General features: G+C 41.1%; 1 protein-coding gene across 2 annotated transcripts in view; it reads right to left on the bottom strand.

Annotated features, from left to right (window-relative positions):
- Window positions 1-12,344: 12,344 nt before the first annotated feature.
- Window positions 12,345-19,042, bottom strand: part of DAW1 (dynein assembly factor with WD repeats 1) — a 46,773-nt gene continuing 40,075 nt past the window's right edge. For both annotated transcript variants that reach the window (XM_030327619.1, XM_030327620.1), the window contains 3 exons: window positions 15,769-15,845; window positions 13,115-13,277; window positions 12,345-12,740 (listed from right to left, as the gene is read on the bottom strand). In XM_030327619.1, coding sequence (XP_030183479.1) covers window positions 12,706-12,740; window positions 13,115-13,277; window positions 15,769-15,845 — 275 coding nt within the window. In that variant the 3' untranslated portion in view covers window positions 12,345-12,705. The remainder of the gene's footprint in view (window positions 12,741-13,114; window positions 13,278-15,768; window positions 15,846-19,042) is intronic.

The raw sequence follows: 19,042 nt of genomic DNA, 5'->3' as shown, positions 1-19,042 counted from the left end.
TTCTCTCCTTGACTTGGCCATCTTGCTTTGTCTTCACATGGTCTTTTCTCTGTGCGTGTGCATCCCCAGTGTCTCCTTGCATGTACAAATTTCCCCTTTAGACACCAGTCAGATTGGATTTGGGACCATCTTAAAGACCTTAACATAATCACCTCTTTAAAGGCCTTATCTCTAGATATAATTACACTCTGATTGCATTCTGAAGTGGATTAGGATTTCAACATAAGAATTTTGGAAAGATACGATTTATCCCATAACATCTTGGATATCAGGGAGCAAGAAGGATTAGGGCAGAAATGTAAGTTAGGACCAGTTCCCCAATAACTTAGAACATAAGAACGGGAGATTTGAGCCTCTTCTTTAAACAGTGAACTGTATGAACACCTGACATGACATCACTTCATGAGACTGTTCAAAACTGAAGGTGAAACTTGCTAACATGATTCATGTACTAATTATCTATATAGGTTATAATGTCTATTTTGCAGGAACTGACTTCCCTCCAAAGAGACTTGTTCCCAGATATATATGTTCATACTCTTCTATTTTTATCCTCCTTCTCAAACCAAGTCTAAAAGACCCTTGGGATATTTAAAAGCCTGTCTGAAACAAAATGTTTACTTTCCGCCAATGCTTAAAAAGTTTTTGTGATTAATGCTTGTAAGCATTAGCTCAAATGCTTAAGAAAGCAGCTGATGCTATTCTAAATATAGGCCACCTGCTTTTCCCAAGGGAGTCAGTAAACTCTGAGTGGCTAGAGAGAAGCACATTTAGGAAGGGAGGGTTCTGGCATTCAGAAAGGCAGAGAAGCACCCACAAGGGCAGTTCATGCAAGATCGTCATCGTCCCCATCACCCAAGCCAACACCTATTGTAACCCTGAGATGGCGCATTCTTAATGGAGTAGCGCAAGGTCAAGGACACTTCTTACCTGCCAGCTATCCCACAGCCTTTGAGTTGGTTTTTCCTTGTGTGTATTATCTCATTTCAGTCTATTATTATATTCCTACTTTATAGATGAGGAAACAAACCCAAGAAGGTCAAATGACTTACGCATAATAATAAAATGATGAGGTGAGCCCTGTCTCATTCCAGAGGGCACACTCTGTGGCACACACCGTGTTAAGTGCGAGTTCTCTGCCAATGATCAAGGTCAAGATACCATCAGCCATTTTTGGAAGCCTGCCGTCTGCCCTCTGCAAGAGGAGGGCACCAGGCCACAATAATGGGCGTGGGCCGTGATCGAGAATCCGTCTGAGAACAAACACGGACATAAAATCTCTCACCTTGCACGTATACAGCAATACAGTGGGGTGACCCACACGAAATTACTTTTTGCAGGTCAACATTTGGCAACATTGGCAACTGCACATGACTCAACCTAGCTGATTATTCATGGTAATAACCCAAGAGTTAATAACTGTAACAGTTACTCTACCCCCTGTCAGAGATTTTCTGACCTAGAAAATAATTGCGCGTGTCCCTTTGCCTCAGGCACACCTGGGAAACAAGTCTTCTCCCGCCTGGGGAAAAACACCCAGTGTCGTCTCCCCCTGCGGGAGTGTATATTCGTCCAGGAAAACGGAGCCGAAATTCAGCCATTCCTCCTTGAACTGCTATTTCCATAATTAAAGATGAGAATGAGTCCAATACTAGCCACTGGCAAAGTGTTTAGGATGAAGAAAAACACTACAACTAGGAACCACATCACAGAAGATTCAAGGGGGATTATTGCATGTTGGGCATTGAGTCCAAACCCGACACGGTGCCTGTCACACGCCGGAGGTGATGACGGGAGGGTGTGCTCACTCTCACTGAAGGGGCACTGGCTCCTTTGATCGACCAGTATGAGTAATTAAAATCCAAATCTGGGGGCATTTGTCAACTCCTCCGACACATGCAAATCACTGACATTTCAATAGGCACATGAGAGCACACTGGGGACTATTTCCACCTTTAAGATATTTCTGAGAAGTGTTTGATAAATCCCCTCTAATTTCCCTAATAAGAACATCTCCTCGAGCACTAAGACGAGGGTTTCAGGAAGAATTTTGAAATTCCACTTAACCAATGGTATCTGCATCTTCTTCCTCTTCAACCGTGATTTCCGTGGCCGTGCAGGCTGGACAAAGCTTTACCTAAAACACAGTTCTGCAAAAGGGGAAAAAGATAGAAACACTGGGCTGATTCAGAGCTCTAGAGACAACGTGTGTGTTAAGCTGAACCGAAATTTTATTCACATACCTGAATCCGTGAGAACTCATGAGAGATGAGCCCTCAAGATATCCCTTCCTTATTAATTTCCTAGGAGAAGGTGAATTAGAAGGCTTTGTCTATTGCAGACAGGCCCCAAACCATCATGAATTAATAAGAAAATTCGCCTTGAATGTGCAAATTCTTTCTCACCTCTTAAATCCTTTAAATCCAAATCATTGAAGCAGCATCTACGAACAATATTAGCTTCCCCATTAATTGAATGTTTACGTTGTATCAGTCTCATTATGTCTCTATTAACTTAATTTATTTAACGCTCACAAACTTGCCCATACTATTGCTAGTCCTCTCTTAAAGATGAGAAAACTGAGCTAAGGGGTGTTTGAATTCTCAAAGTCCCACATCTAAGAAGTGGTTGAACATGGTATTGAGACAGGAATTCTGATGCCTGAATTCATGTTTTTAATTACCAAAATGCTGTCCTTCATAAGAAACTGGCTGTCACAGCAGCCATCCCTCATCAAATAACGAATATAGTATGACGGTTTGAGGGCAACAAAGCATTCCCATTTATTCCAGGAAATAGCCACCACGGGGGAAAAAAAGAACCCTTTGCCCATAACATTGAGCAATCCTTCTTTTGAAATGTCCCAAGCTATCTGTGTGCCCCCTTGAAACCAACTAAGGACTGCCTAAGGTACCCGAAGACCAATTAGGAAGTTACCAGTTTGCATTCCCACCCAAAAGCGCAAAGGTGTTCCCAAAGCGCCCATCCTAATAGAACACTCGTCAGAGACTCGGTGTTTCATGTTTTTACTCCATGAAACTGACTCTCCGTTGAACAGTTAAACTCCCGCTGGAAGGAAAGTGACAGCACCTGGCTCTCCCTCCCACAAGTTTTATGAATAAGCAGCCGTTGTTAATTTAGTCTCAGACTTACTCTTGTCCTTCATAGCCCAACACAAACCAATTTGACCCTTTTGATTTATGGCCATGTTAACATACTGAAGTTCAAAGTATTCACAATTCTTAGACTCTCACCCAGTGAAATTACAGTAAACTTTATTAAAACATAAAAGGAATCGATGTTACACTCTGATCAGGTATTACCATTAAAAGACATAAATGAATGTTGGATTCGTTGAAAGATTGATTGTGTTGTTTTAAAATGATTAATAGAGGGACCTAGAGGGAAAAAAAAAGAACTGTCTCCCATTCACCCTACTGGTCTAAGTCCCCACAGATAGAAAAATATCTCTACACTGCATCAAGATGTGTCGTTTGCCCCAGAGACGCCAAGATGGCCCTAAGTGTAAACCACACCAAAATCTGAGCATGGTTATATATCCCCACATAACCCTGATCTTTAAAGGACAGAGAATAAAAAGTTTACTCTTTTTACTCTCCATTTGTAGCTATTAGAAGCAACAATTTATCTGGCAAAAGATAAACACTGCCACCTGCTGAGATAAGAGAATAAAGGCAGGCAACCTTATGCACTGTCAAAACAGCAACATTTTCTACTTTTTCATTAGTGAGAAGGAGCATTAATTACTTCATTAAGATCTCACAGTCCCAAGAAAATAGTAGCAAAGGCAACTTTGTTCAGAGAGATGCATCCAACATTTCCCAGAAGGTAGAATGAATAGCAGTTCTGGTCTTCACTGTATTTACAGCTTCCAGACAACTTTTCTGAGATTTCCACCTCTTGCATTCTCATAAACTCATTTGTCAGATCTAGTAATGAAACTGAAATTCCAAACTCACGAGGAAATTTAGGAGTAGAGAGAAACTGATGGTTTTACCTTAATGTGCAGAATTTAAAGACCCCTGTGACACACACACACACACACACACACACACACACAACTTTATCATTTCCTCTCCATGTTTTAAGCCAATATCCTTTCTGAGGATTTCTTATAAAAACCAGAGTATTTCAGAGGAAAGGAGAAAAAGGTGGAGGTGGCTAGTAAAAAGGAGTAGAAGACTCAGAGCTATAAAAACCCCCTGGTGGAATCTTCCAGATGTTACAATGAATAGAAGCCTGTAAAATTCCACCGTGTTCACCCTAAAAGAACAGGGCAATCCTAAAAGTAACATTCCCAAACACAGACTACTCTCATATAACCAAACCAAAGTCAGAAAGTATCAAACCATGAATTGTCATAAGAAGACATTTTGAAGGCTTCTGGATCTTGTAACTTCCAAAAGCATAAAAACCAACTGAATACTCTCTTTCTGGGCCAGATTTTATGCAATAATAAGAAAGCGTTTTTCCCATCATGATTCAATCATTTCATCCTTTAGGTTTTATTTCAAAGTATACTTCTCCACAATATACTTTTATTTCTAAAAAAAAAAATGAAATTCCCGAAATTTCATAGCCTTTTCACCAAAAAACTAATCAAGTTCTTTGCACCTAGTGTCTCAGAGACAATAAGTAATTGTTGAAAGATATAATCCAGCTATGACTATGTCTAAAGAATTAATACCCATGTCTTTACTGAGTATGTCTTTTTCTTCATGAGGTCAATGTGTGAATTTCCTTTAAACAACACGCCTCTGACAGGCAAAAAACAAAACAAAACAAAACAAAAAACCAAAAAAAAAAAACAAAAAAAACACCCAAGTATACCATGCTGTGAAAACCAAGAAAATTATCAACTTAACCACTTGCAAAAGACTGTGGACCTAGATTGAACATTTGAGATACTTTTATTGAGGTGAAATTCATATAACATAAAATGAACCATTTTAATGTGAACAAGTCATTAGCATTTAATAGAGGGTTGTACAATCACCACCTCTAATTCCGAAACATTTCATCACCCTAAAATAAAACTCTACTCCTGTAAACCAGGTGCTGTCCATTTCTCCTTACCCCCGATCTGTGGCAAAACCACCAATCTACATTCTGTCTTTATGGATTTACCTATTCTGGATACAGCAAAAAAATGGGATTACCCAATATATGATCTTTTGTATTTGGATTCTCTTACTTACAGCATAATGTTTTCAACAGAGGTCTACCTACATTGTAGCGTATATCAATACTTCATTTTGATGGCTGAATAATATTGTGTTGTATAGATATACCACAACCTGTTTATCCATTCACCCGTCGGTAAGACAGTTAAGCGGTTGTGAACAGTGCTGCCATGAATATGAGGGTACATTATGTTTAAGTACCATTTTTCATCTTGGGGGGTAGGGAGCATATAGACCTAGGAGTGCAATTGCTGGGTCATATGGTAATTGTATGTTTAGTCTTTTGAGGAATCTCAGTATTGATGTTTAAGTCATGAAAAATAACAACATAAAAGATGGCGCTTGCCAAAAGCAGAGGTGAATCGAGTCACAACCAACCATAACTGAATCTAGTTGGGCTCAGGGATCTCACCAGAATGAGTACAGCTGTGGAGAGGACGCTTTTCTGCGCTAGAATCTTTACTCCCTTTAACCATATAGGTGGACCTGGGCCATATTTAAGAATGATAAACTCATTCCAATATAAGGGAAAGGAAAGAAATATATGTGAATCATAACCTGTCACTGGCTTATTGTGTTAGTAAGTCAAAAATCAGTACTTTGGGTATCACAGACTGCATTTAAAAATGAGGTCCTTTGTGGGGCACCCGGGTGGCTCTGTCAGTTAAGCGTCCAACTTCAGCTCAGCTCATAATCTCAGTCTGTGAGTTCGAGTCCCGTGTTGGGTTCTGCGCTGACAGCTCAGAGTCTGGAGCCTGCTTCGGATTCTGTGTCTCCCTCTCTCTGCCCCTCCCCCCTCACGCTCTGTCTCTCTCACTCTCAAGAATAAAAAACTTTAAAAAAAAAAAAAAGAATCTGAGTCCTTGCTCTTTTCTACTTCCAAAAGCTTTTATTTTTAATTTTCATCTGGTATCTGTAATGTTTGGGATAAACATTTCTACTCTGTTACAATATGATTGCTAGGAGAAATGTGGATTTACGATTCCCAGGCCACAGGAAATTGGGACCCTGCTACTAAATAACTGAATGCCTAATAAAGGTCCAAACTCAAACTTGTATTAATTGGAAAAAAGAACCAGGCTTCATCATGTTTATTTTTAAAAAGTTATTCAGGGGGTGCATGGGTGGCTCAGTAGCTTCAGCGTCTGACTCTTGACTTTGGCTCAGGTCATGATCTCAGTTTGTGAGTTCAAGCCCCACATTGGGCTCTGTGCTGACAGTGCAGAGGCTGCTTGGGACTCTCTCTCTCTCTCTCTGCCCCTCCTCTGCTCTCTCTCTCTCTCAAAATAAATAAATAAACATTTAAAAAATGAAAAGTTATTCAGAGGATTCAAAGGAAATCCAAACAATTTTTAAAAACTACATGCTAGGGGCGCCTGGGTGGCTCAGTCAGTTGAGCGTCCGACTTCGGCTCAGGTCACGATCTCGCGGTCCGTGAGTTCGAGCCCCGCGTCGGGCTCTGGGCTGACGGCTCAGAGCCTGGAGCCTGTTTCCGATTCTGTGTCTCCCTCTCTCTCTGCCCCTCCCCCGTTCATGCTCTGTCTCTCTCTGTCTCAAAAATAAATAAACGTTAAAAAAAATTTTAAAAATAAAAATAAAAAGTACATGCTAGTATGTGAAACACACACTAACCATGTTGGAAAAACTCAGGCAACACACCATTATTTGAGGCCTCTCTTGGCCATATATAGATACACACACACACACACATATATATGTACATATATAATAATAAATGTATATATATATACATATATATGTATATATACGCCTCTGTGTGTGTGTGTGTGTGTGTGTGTGTATACATTATAGCTTTTCTAAGCTGTGAATTCATGTCTGGCTACTCCCTGGCCAAATGATCTTGGGTAAGCCACCCTCCCTCTCCTAAATTATGTGTTATCAATTCTAAATTTGGGCTCCAATAATTCCTACTTCATTCCTCTTTATCGAATGAACTGAGTTATGTAAAAGTCTTGTAAACTGTAAAACATATAAATATTTGGAGGATTATTTTTCTGTTCATTTTAGAAAGTAATCATCGGATAGAGCAAAAGGAAGCCAAGATAATTAACTAGAAGATTGTCTCAGTTTCTAGTACAGAGGTAATGAGATTACGTATTACAGATAAAAATGGCACTAAGACTGGATAGCTAGAATTGTTTTTTTTTTTTTTAATTGAGGCAAGTGTTTATGATATGGTGGGCAGATAGAGAAAATAAAGAGAAAAAAGGCAAGATAGTTCCGTCAGTGTCAGGAATAGAACTGCTAAGATGTTGGGGCAAATGAAAATCGTAGAAAGGGAAGTAAGTTCTCTTTCTGGAGTTGATGAGATTAAAAAGATGGCAAGACACCTAAACCAAGAAAACATGTCAGGCATCTAGCAACAAGGAAGGATACACAGGACAAGTCAACAATAGGAAACAAAAGGGAAAGCTCTCAAACCCTGGGTCCTTGGGTCCTCTTGCCACTAAATAACCAATTTGGGGGGGGTGCACCTGGGTGGCTCAGTCAGGTAAGCATCTGACTTCAGCTCAGGGCATGATCTCACGGATCAAGGGTTCAAGCCCCGCCTCCGGCTCTGTGCTGACAGCTCAGAGCCTGGAGCCTACTTCAGATTCTGTGTCTCCCTCTCTCTCTCTCTGCCCCTCCCACACTTATGCTCTGTCTGTCTGTCTCTCTCTCAAAAATAAATAAACATTAAAATTAAAAAACATTTTTTAAATATTTATTTTTGACAGAGAGAGAGAGAGAGAGAGAGAGAGAGACAGAGAGACAGAGCATGAGCAGGGGAGGGGCAGAGAGAGAGGGGGACACAGAATCAGAAGTAGTCTCCAGCCCCAAGCTGTCAGCACAGAGCCCAACGTGGGGCTCAAACTCACAGACCGTGAGATCATGACCTGAGCCAAAGTCGGACCCTCAACTGACTGAGCCACACAGGCGCCCCCCCCCTTTTTTAAATTTTTTTAAATGTTTATTTATTTTTGACAGAGAACATTAAAATTTTTTTAAACAACCAACTTTGGAAATGACTTTAATTGTGCATTTTGCTACTTGCCACCAAAATCATCCGAATCAAGATAACCGTGAAGTTGAACAAAAAAATGAAATAGTCTTGGTAAGATAACTAAAAAGATTATAGAAATTTTGAGCCAGTTTTTACAATTCTTTGTGTTTGAGAAGGAACATGTCTTTAATTATAGTAATTGCTTTTTCTTGTCATTACAAATTCCCCCCTTTTGGAGACCCACCAAGGTAAATTGTTTGAAGAATAACCACAGCTGTGGGGAGACAGGAGATAAGCCACTTATAATTTGAAAGATTATGGATGTGTTTTTAAATCGCTGTGTAAAAGTTGGGCGTATAAAAAGCAGTGTTTAGTTCAAAAAGCATTTATTTTGTCTCTAAATCAGGCATTATGCTAAACCATGAGCTACTGCAGTTTTAGACAGGAGTTGTTAGAAAAGAGATTTCATTTTTATGAGAATGATTCACTTTCCTAAAATCCTATATTAAATCTGAATATATGAAGATGGGTTAGACATTAATCATTTATACTGATGATCACCTCACATCTCAGCGCTTCTGTCCAAGAGAGAAATCTTAAAAGGACAATGATACCAGGGCTCTTAAATTTTAATTGATAAAAATTTGAGTTCTAGTTCTCCCCAGGATACCTATAATACATTAAAGTGAGTTATATTTCAACTATCACTTCTGAGTAAATAATGCTATGTTCTTTCCTGAGAAATACGCTCATGTATCAAAGATACTTTTTTTTTTCAACGTTTATTTATTTTTGAGACAGAGAGAGACAGAGCATGAACGGGGGAGGGGCAGAGAGAGAGGGAGACACAGAATCGGAAACAGGCTCCAGGCTCCGAGCCATCAGCCCAGAGCCTGAGGCGGGGCTCGAACTCACGGACCGCGAGATCGTGACCTGGCTGAAGTCGGACGCTTAACCGACTGCGCCACCCAGGCGCCCCTCAAAGATACTTTTTTTAAGGTGACTGCTAAGTCACTGTTTATAAGAATAATAGAAAATATTCATCATGCTTGCCAGATATTCCCAATCCTCAAAACAAGAATGATTATTATCACCATTGTCTAACTGAGGAAACTGAGGCAGCGTGTTGAGGGTAATGGTCCAACAATTCAAAGTTGAAATCAGAGTATGTATGTCCAGGCAGGGGCGCCTGGGTGGCTCGGTTGGTTGAGCATCCAACTCTTGACTTTGGCTCAGGTCATGATCTCATGGTTGTGAGATTGAGCCCTGCGTCCGGCTCCACACTGAGTGTGGAGCCTGCTTGGGATTCTGTCTCTCCCCTCTCTCTCTGCCCCTCCCCCCTCAAAATAAATAAATAAACATTAGAAAAGAGGAAGAACATACGTCCAGGCAATTTGACTCCAGACTCCACACACACTTCACTTCCTCTCTACAACACTCCAGATGAAAATTAAGTGAGTATATTATCACTTCTCTTATGATCTTCAGTGTCCAAACATTTTTTTAAGTAGTTTTTTTTTTTTTTAATTTTTTTTTCAACGTTTTTATTTATTTTTGGGACAGAGAGAGACCGAGCATGAACGGGGGAGGGGCAGAGAGAGAGGGAGACACAGAATCGGAAACAGGCTCCAGGCTCCGAGCCATCAGCCCAGAGCCCGACGCGGGGCTCGAACTCACAGACCGCGAGATCGTGACCTGGCTGAAGTCGGACGCTTAACCGACTGCGCCACCCAGGCGCCCCTAAGTAGTTTTAAAAATACTGCTGGAAGAAGTAAAACTTCCAGTTATTAAATAAGTCACAGAGATGAAAAGGACAGCATAAGGAATATAGTAAATACAATTGTAGTAACATGTGGTGACAACCAGTGACGACACTTCTGGAGGTGAGCACTGAGGAATGTATAGGATTGTGGAATCGCTATGTTGTTCATCTCAAAGTAACACCACATTGTATGCCAACTATACTTTGATAATAAAAAATACTACTGGAAACCTTAATAAATATTCTATGAAGAAAGATTGCCTCAACACATAAAAATTAGAGGAGCCTTTTCTGACAAAGGGCTTCCTACAGCTAAATAGGTCAGTGAGACGTAGAATGATCTCCATGACCTTACAATGGCTCTCTCTATTGAATGACGTAAGAAAACAGTATTGCGACTTTCCCTAAAGCCATCAGAGTCAGAGGAAGAGCCAATGGCAGCTTCTTCTTCCTGGATTCATAAGAAGTAGCTAAGTTTTGGCCCACGTGTTTCTAACCCGAGCTCTCCTTGGCTTCACCATCTCTGAAGGTCCTCCTTCCAGCAGCTGAAGTTTTTGTTTATGTTGTTCTGCTTTTGTTTTATTTTTCTTCTTGGGTTCTGGACATCCATAGATGATCTGAGGGGTAATTCTCAGCCCAAACCTTCCCACAGATACGTCTGATACTCTTCTCCCATAAGTGTTCATTTAAGCACGGAGTATAATGGACGCGATGTCTTTGGTAGATTATCTAACTTGAGTGTGACTCACCTTCTTCATTTTCAGATCAGGACCGTCACCTTCTCGGAAACGGTTGGCTGGAGGGTTACAGGGATGATGTGTGAGGTGGGTGGGCAGTGTCTGGCGGGCGACCCCCTCAGCCACACTGACCACTCTTGTTATTATTAAGAAAATGACTCCATGAGACTCTCATGTGTTCTCCTGCTCCGGATTCAAGCATCAGTGGTTCTACCTTGTGCTTTATCTTTTAACAGTAACTTTTAATATGCATTAAGGCACGTTTACATAGAAAAACCTTTAAAAAAATAGCTTTCAGTATTTCAGCATTAATCAGGTTGGTGTTTGATGAATTTTCCTGGTATCCCAGTTGCTCTCCATCCAGAGTTTTTAATTCATTCGTCTGAATGTCTATTCTGTTTAACATTTTTTTAAGAAAAACCTGCCCATATATTTTACATCCACTATGAACTCGATTCATATTTTCTATTAAGTGATATCCACTTTGCCTTCCTTATATGCGACCTTAATTTTATCAGTGTAGGTTGGCAACTTCTTTTCTGGGGGGAGGAGGCATAGATATACACTTTTGAATATGAGGGAAGATGAAGTTTCCATTCCAATTTTGCCTCTCATTCCTAGCTGCACAAAGTAAAATCACAAAATAAGTAGTAAAACTTCTAGTCAATTTCCAAACATACATGTCCTCCTAAAAACGTGGGAATGCAAACTGGTACAGCCATGATGCAGGATGGACTTTCCTCAAAAAATTAAAAATAGAACCATATGATTCAGTAATTCCACTTCTGGGTATTTCCTGAAGCAAATGAAAACACTAACTGGAAAAGATCTATGCACCCCCATGTTCCCTGCAACATTACTTACAATAACCAAGATATGGAAACAACCTCAGCGTCCATCGCTGGATGAATAGACTAAAAAACGTGGTATATAAATACAATGGTATAGTACTCAGCCATAGAAAAGAAGGAAGTCTTGTCATTTGCAACAATGTAGATGGACCTTGAGGGCATTTCGCTAAGTGAAATAAGTCAGACAGAGCAAGACAAATATCATATGATCTCACTCTATGTGGGACCTTAAAAGAAAACCAAAACAGAAAACAAACGAACAAACAAACAAAAAACCACTGAGCTCATAGACACAGAGAACAGATTGGTGGTTTATGCCTTTATACCAATGCAGGGCGTTGGGGAGTGGGCAAAATTGGTAAAGGCTGTCAAAAGGTACAAACTTCCAGTTAAAAATAAATAACCCCTGAACGTGTAATATACAACATGGTGACAACAGTCAATAATACTGTACCGTATATTTGAAAGTTCCTAAGACAGGGACACCTGGGTGGCTCAGTCAGTTAAGCGTCCGACTTCAGCTCAGGTCATGATCTCGCGGTCTGTGAGTTCGAGCCCTACGTCGGTCTCTGGGCTGACAGCTCGGAGCCTGGGGCCTGCTTCGGATTCTGTGTCTCCCTCTCTCTCTGCCCCTCCCTCACTCATTTTCTGTCTCTCTCGCTCTCTCAAAAATAAATAAACATTAAAAAATTTTTTTAAAAAGTTGCTAAGACAGATCTTAAAAGTTCTCGTCACAAGAGACACATACATCATACATGTAGATGGATAATTCACTCACAACTGCTTCCAAAACCTTTATTCAACAGATTTTATAAGAGCTTTCAAAGGAGAATCTGAGACACACTGTGAAATCACTCTGATTTCCTTTATCACTATCATGATGCTACTAAAAATAAAAACAAAGATGCAATCACCAGTGACATTGGCCACACATTGTGGTCTCTCCTACCATTTCCATCAAATACTATGAAGACGTGATATAAGTTTATTAGTTTTAACGGTCATATCTGCGAAGCTAACGACAGCATATAGTTGACTTGCGGAAGAAGAGAAGATGTGAAACATGAAAATAGCTTGCTTGACAACTGTGAAGCTCTACCTTCACCTCCATCGCTAGCAAATCCGCTCATCAGCCGGCTGTCTTCCGTCAACGCCATATCCTACAGGTATTATCCTTGCTACCTAATGAAACAAATTGCACAAAGTTATTTTTCCTTTATTTTATTCACTAACTCTCTCTTTTTACAAATTAACATCTTCTGGGTCGTTGACAATCATCAATACACTCGGTGTGTCCAGTCGTGGAGCCTTTGAGCAGCTCGGGCATTTTGGGAGCGAAAAAAAAAATTTTTAATGATTCCTGTCAGTCACAAATTGGGCAAGTCTGTGTCCTACTCACAGGAGCGAAATTCACAGCATCTCAGAATTGGCCAAGACGAGAATGGAGCCACCCCAGGCATCCCCTCTGCTTATCCTCTCTGCCCTCCCCTCAAACGATGCCATCAAATGGAAAAACAGTGAACTTGAACACCCAGATGTGTTTCTCTTTCCCGTACCTGTAATGATTATGTTGCCTTTATAGTTGAAAGCACATGAAAAGATCTCATCAGTGTGCCCCTCAAGAACCTGGAGGCACTGACCAGTCTGAGCATCCCAGATTCTCGCTGTTTTATCAGCACTGCCCGTTAGAAGACGATTCCCTTGGGGGTTGAAAGAAATCTACAAGACAGAAAGGAAAAAGGATCACAGGTTTGTGTAATATGATTCCCGACATATTTTTCAACCAGCAAAAAGAGGACATTACTAAGCACCTGTCATCTTCCTAGCCTGGCATTTATTCTTACATAGAATAGTTCCTTCCTGATGGGAAAAAATATTGCGGGGATTAATACATGATTATTATTAATACATAATAATTCTTCTAGACAGAAGAAATTAACTGGCTACACCCCCCCCCACCACCACCACACACAACAACTCTAAGGATAAAGACCGAAGCTCTCTTCTAATTTGAGTATTCCCCACCTAGCCTCTTTCCAAAGTTTTTCCAGGCAAACCAAGAGAGCCCTGGTGTGGATGAGGACACAAGTCAGGCTCCTTCAAATCCAACCCCCCATGTCATCCCCGTAACCCAACTTTCTGTAAGCAAAAGCATACAGATCCTCCTTCAACCTGGCCACAGAATGAGTGAATGTCGTGCCTACAGGCAGGGACTTTCATTCTACTGCCACTCAAAGCAAAGCACATTGCATAAACCTGTGCTTAGTGCCTCCTATGTGCCAAGTGTTGTCAAACGTATCTGAGCAGCTGTCAAAGGAAATGGTCAGTTCACTATTCCTTTGGGCACCATGCTTCTAAGCCTCTCTAAATCATCATAACACAATGATTTGGGTCACATCCTCTAGGACTAAAAATTTGATGAGGGAAAGGCTCAAGGCCATGGCTTTTTTTTTTTTTTTCTCCTTATGTCCCCAGTACAACGCCTAGCACAGTGGAAGCTATCAAAAAGCATTTGCTGAGGGGTGCCTGGGTGGCTCAGTTGGTTAAGCATTGGACTCTTTTTTTTTTTTTTTTTTTAATTTTTTTTTTCAATGTTTATTTATTTTTGGGACAGAGAGAGACAGAGCATGAACGGGGCAGGGGCAGAGAGAGAGGGAGACACAGAATCAGAAACAGGCTCCAGGCTCTGAGCCATCAGCCCAGAGCCTGACGCGGGGCTCGAACTCACGGACGGCGAGATCGTGACCTGGCTGAAGTCGGACGCTTAACCGACTGCGCCACCCAGGCGCCCCAGCATTGGACTCTTGATTACAGTTCAGGTCATGATCTCACTGTTTGTAAGTTTGAGCCCACATGGGGCTACATGCTGACAATGTGGAGCCTACTTGGGATTCTCTCTCTCTCTCTCTCTCTCTCTCTTCCCCTCTCTCTGTTCCTCCCCCATTTGTGCTCTCTCTATTTCTCTCTCTCTTAAAATATATAAGCCTAAAATGCAATAATACAGAGTTTGAGAACTCTTCATTTTCACACATACACAAAAACATGTGCACTTGTTGAGTAGGACACATCATGCATGTCAAGTTATTAGACCAGCCACTCAGAAACACAGTCTGGGCTCTCTTCCCAGGCTGTCTCCCACATCCACACTTCCCTCTCTCCCTTCCTGCCCATCCCAGCTTATGGAGAAGATGTTCTCTGCATGGCCTTAGAGACCAACCCTGAAAGACAGGAGCTCCTGAGCTCCGGGCCACCAGCAGCAGGTATGGGGGGAGGGGGGCGTGGGTTGGTGGGGAGCACCACAGGGACAGTTCCAGGGTCTAGGGGCAGCCTTCCAGGACCTGAAGCCATCAAAATTATACTTTAAAAGGAAGGAGCAAATCTGATCTCAGGTACAAGACCAAAGAACTGGGCTGAACTGGGTGGGAGTGGAGGGTCCCCATGTCCAGATCTTTCCAAAATTGTCACAGGACATGGCTAAACTTCAGGTCACTGATTGGAAGTCTCTGCTCTGTGAATCACATATGGGTGAAGCTTATACAAAATCCTAAGCTACAGCTCTGAATTTTCAAAATAGGTCATTTTAAACTCTACTAAGTATTGGGGCACCTGGGTGGCTCAGTCAGTTAAGTATCTGACTTTGGCTCAAGTCATGATCTCGCAGTCTATGGGTTCGAACCCCGTGTCGGGCTCTCTGCTGACAGCTCAGAGCCTGGAGCCTGCTTCGGATTCTGTGTCTCCGTCTCTCTCTGCCCCTCCCCACCTCACGCTCTGTCTCTCTCGCTCAAAAATAAATAAACATTTAAAAAATTTTAAACTGTGAAGTATTAAATATTTCCCGGACACACTTTCTCAATTGCATTGAATTCACAGCACACTTGATACTTGCTGAACAGCATGTTATTCTGCATAATATACATTTGTGTGTCAGCCAAGACCGAGAAAAGTACTTCACCAGTTTCTTAAATGGCTTTAATAAGTATCTTCCGCTAACTCGATCTTTTGCTGATGGCTGAGAAAAAATACTGTCTTAAACTGTCTTAAAGATTTTAGGAATCATTTATTACGCTGAGTTTGAGGTCACACTTAAAAATATAGTTTTTATGATTTCTAGAAAGAGTAGGATAATTGGGCAAACCCTAGTGCCAACAGACCACTATGCATTCGATTCTTTTTAACTAAAGAAACTGCTCCAGATGAGAATGCAACTCACCTTTGAAATTTCACCTTCGTGGCCTTCCAATCTGGCAATGCATTTCCTTGTGGCTGCACTGAAAACCCTTGCCGTTCCTTTTTGAAAGAGTGGAGATACATATGAATTCATGTGCAATACAGAACTTTGAACCATGTGCTTTGAATTATGTAAATATCTATCCTTCTGACATACAGGCTCTGTGTGTTTGTCTCCCTTCCTGCGGCGAGGGCCACCACCTGAAACTGTCCGTGCAAGCTGGTGCCACCGCGGGAGAAGAGGGGGAAGAGGGTGCGTCTATAGCCCTGAGCTTACTAGAAGAAACAATGGGTTCCAAGGTCGAAAAGGCGGGGAAGGAATCCAGAAAGAAGATCTTAAAGAGAAAGGGGAGAATCAAAACAAGTTTTGAGAAGTTGGGGATGAAATAAGCCACCAGACCAGCACCACACACCAAAAAGCGTGTAAGGGCACAGAAGGTTCAGGAGGCCTTCTTGAAAAGGAACAACAGCCACTACTTGCTGGGCAAAGAATAGGCATTAGGGATGCCTTTCTACAGAAAGAGCTAGTAGAATGGTTTGTTCCCAGATGTTCTCCAGTGCCCAGAAGTGCCAAGCTCCCAGTAGACACCCATTAAGTGGATACAGGATAGGTGGGTGGATGGATGGATAGATGGGTGGATGAATGGATGGGTGGGTGGAAGGAAGGAAGGAAAGAAGGAAGGAAGGAAGGGGGGAGGGAGGAGGGAGAGGTATATACATTTCTTTAGAATTAAGGAGTGGAGGAGTTAAACAAGTGCAGAAGGAGAAAAACAGCAGTAGTAAAATTATCAGAAAAAAGTTAAAATTTATCTAGCCAGGTGAAGGCTGCTCTCTTATTGCAATTATAACTTTACACAGAGGCAAAATTAGTGCAATTAAAACATTAGATAGAGGCAAAATTAGCAAAGATAACGAATTTTGGTTACTTAATTTTCATTCAGAGAAGAACAAAATATCTTAGTAAATTTTGTACTTGCCCTTCTGACAATGTCAACTTCAGGAAGGAGTAGATGAAAAGTGCTATTGTACAATCAATATGACTAAAAATATAAAACTTGCTACTTGGACATTCCAAAAACCTTCAAGTGACCAACGTGTTTTAAGAATGTGTTAATACGACAAAAGTGAATATTCTACATAGTCATCCTTGAAATTTCTCAGAAGCATTTTAAACCCAGGCAAGACAGAAATAATATAGTCTGAAACTATGACTTTAAAAAGACAGAAATATGAATAGGACACCAAAAAATAATTCAGTCTTGAGAACGATTCCAATGAGGAAGAAAAAGGTGATACATACACACAGATGTAGCTGTGTAACTAACCCAGGTAACTAACCCAGTTGAATGGATCCAATTTTAAGAAGGGGGTGTGGGGCAAGAACCAGAGATTAAGTAAACAAGATTTCCTAAGCATCAAGACTTCTTAGAAGGTACACGATGGGAAGAGGCTCACAAGACACGCCAAAAGAGAAGAAGAAGATTTTTTTTTTTTGAAGCAACGTCTTGTTGAACAGGGAAAGAATAGACTCACTGCTGGGGGGCTTAACAGATGGTAGAGAAAACAAAAGGAGAAGAATTGAACGTGCAGTTCATTCTTACCCATCCCTCGGCATCCTGATCTCCAGACCTGGCTTCTTTCTGCTCCCCTAGTGCTGACAAGGTCCTAACATGCTTCCTAATCTGCCATTCTCTATAATTTAACATTCTCTATAATCTAACATTCTCTATATCCTCACATTCTATGTAAAACATATGTATGGTATTCTTCCTTGTCTCCCCCTCCACAGTACAGCTCCATGAGGGAAGGGATTCCTCTCTCTTCTGCTCACTGATCTATCCCATGCTCCTAAAACGATTCCTGGCACAAAGTAGGTACCCTCTCTACTTGTGTCGAATGGATTTTTTCGTATAAGTGAGAATGATATTTAAAATGAAAAGGGTAGATTAATTACAGTTAAGGGATGATTTTTAAAAAGCCAAGCTCTGTGATAAGATGAAAAAGTAAGTGGTTACTTTGAAAAAGTAGAACTCTCAAATTCAGGGTGTTTATAATTCCAGAGCATAGAAAGAACTTTATGTATGATCAAAGGATCACCTTTGAAAAGTCCTAGTGAGTAAGAGAATAAGCATGCAAATGTAATTTTTAAAAAGGAGACACAGGTGGAATAAAGACTGTGAAATTAAAATGAATCACTGGCAAAACTCTACAAGTCATTGTAACACAAAAGATATGCGACTGTTTAACAGTATGTTAGCCACAAGGAGCAAATGCAGGAAAACTAAGAACAAATCACGCCTCCCCCCCAAAAGCCTTCCATCTTTGCTAGAATTCCTGAAATGGCTGTTAAGAAGTTTACATGGACATGATGTAGAGTCCCCTGGAGTCACGAAGGAATTGGACATGATAAAACATCATATGTGAATATCAAAGAGATGCCTTAGACACAGTGGAGGCTTATGCGTGTTGACATGGTGATGACACAATCATAGCACAGCATGATACGCATTCATGGGAGCATGACACAGACATAGTGTCCTATGTGGCCATCACAGAGACAAGGCAGACATAGTATAGCATGATGTATGCTTGTCCAAAGAGATTAAAACACACAGCGTAGCAACATATGGGGTCATCAACAGGTGGCAAGATATATTGGAGCATCATACATGGTGGTCATCATGGACATGACACATACTGTCACACTTAGCATCACACTTAGCTGTCTAGGAGATGATGCAAAATAGCATAGCGCTCCCCATGGTTATCAAGGAGATGATATAAACACAGTATAGGATATACAGCATATACCCTTACGAGGTTGTCAAAGACATGAATAATGGCAGAGCATTATGTATGTATTGAAACATTCTGGAGTAATCACACACCATGACACATACTTAAGATATGATCCAGAGTGTGGCATCTCATGTTTTTGTCAAGGATATGATGCAGACGTCAAGAAGCGTCATTCACCGTCTTCAGGGAGTTTACCCCTGGTATAGCATCATCCATGGCTCTCGGGAGGTGGGGAAGTCACAATGTAGCATTGTATACAGTAGGTTAAAAGGTGATACAGACAGAGTGTAGCATGATTAGCAAAGACACGATGCAGACATGTCATACTGTGGGATTTGCAAGAAGACAAGTCTTCAGGCAGAAGACACAAACATGCTGTATGTCACACATGCTGTTATTGGGCCAAACTGCGGTCCCCACAAAACTCCTATGTTGAATTTCCAACCCACCGTGCCTCA

This window comes from Lynx canadensis, chromosome C1, assembly GCF_007474595.2.
Source record: "Lynx canadensis isolate LIC74 chromosome C1, mLynCan4.pri.v2, whole genome shotgun sequence".
Classification (NCBI taxonomy): Eukaryota; Metazoa; Chordata; class Mammalia; order Carnivora; family Felidae; genus Lynx; species Lynx canadensis.
Note: the sequence above shows the minus strand (reverse complement) of the source record. Positions and strands in the feature narration are given on the sequence as shown.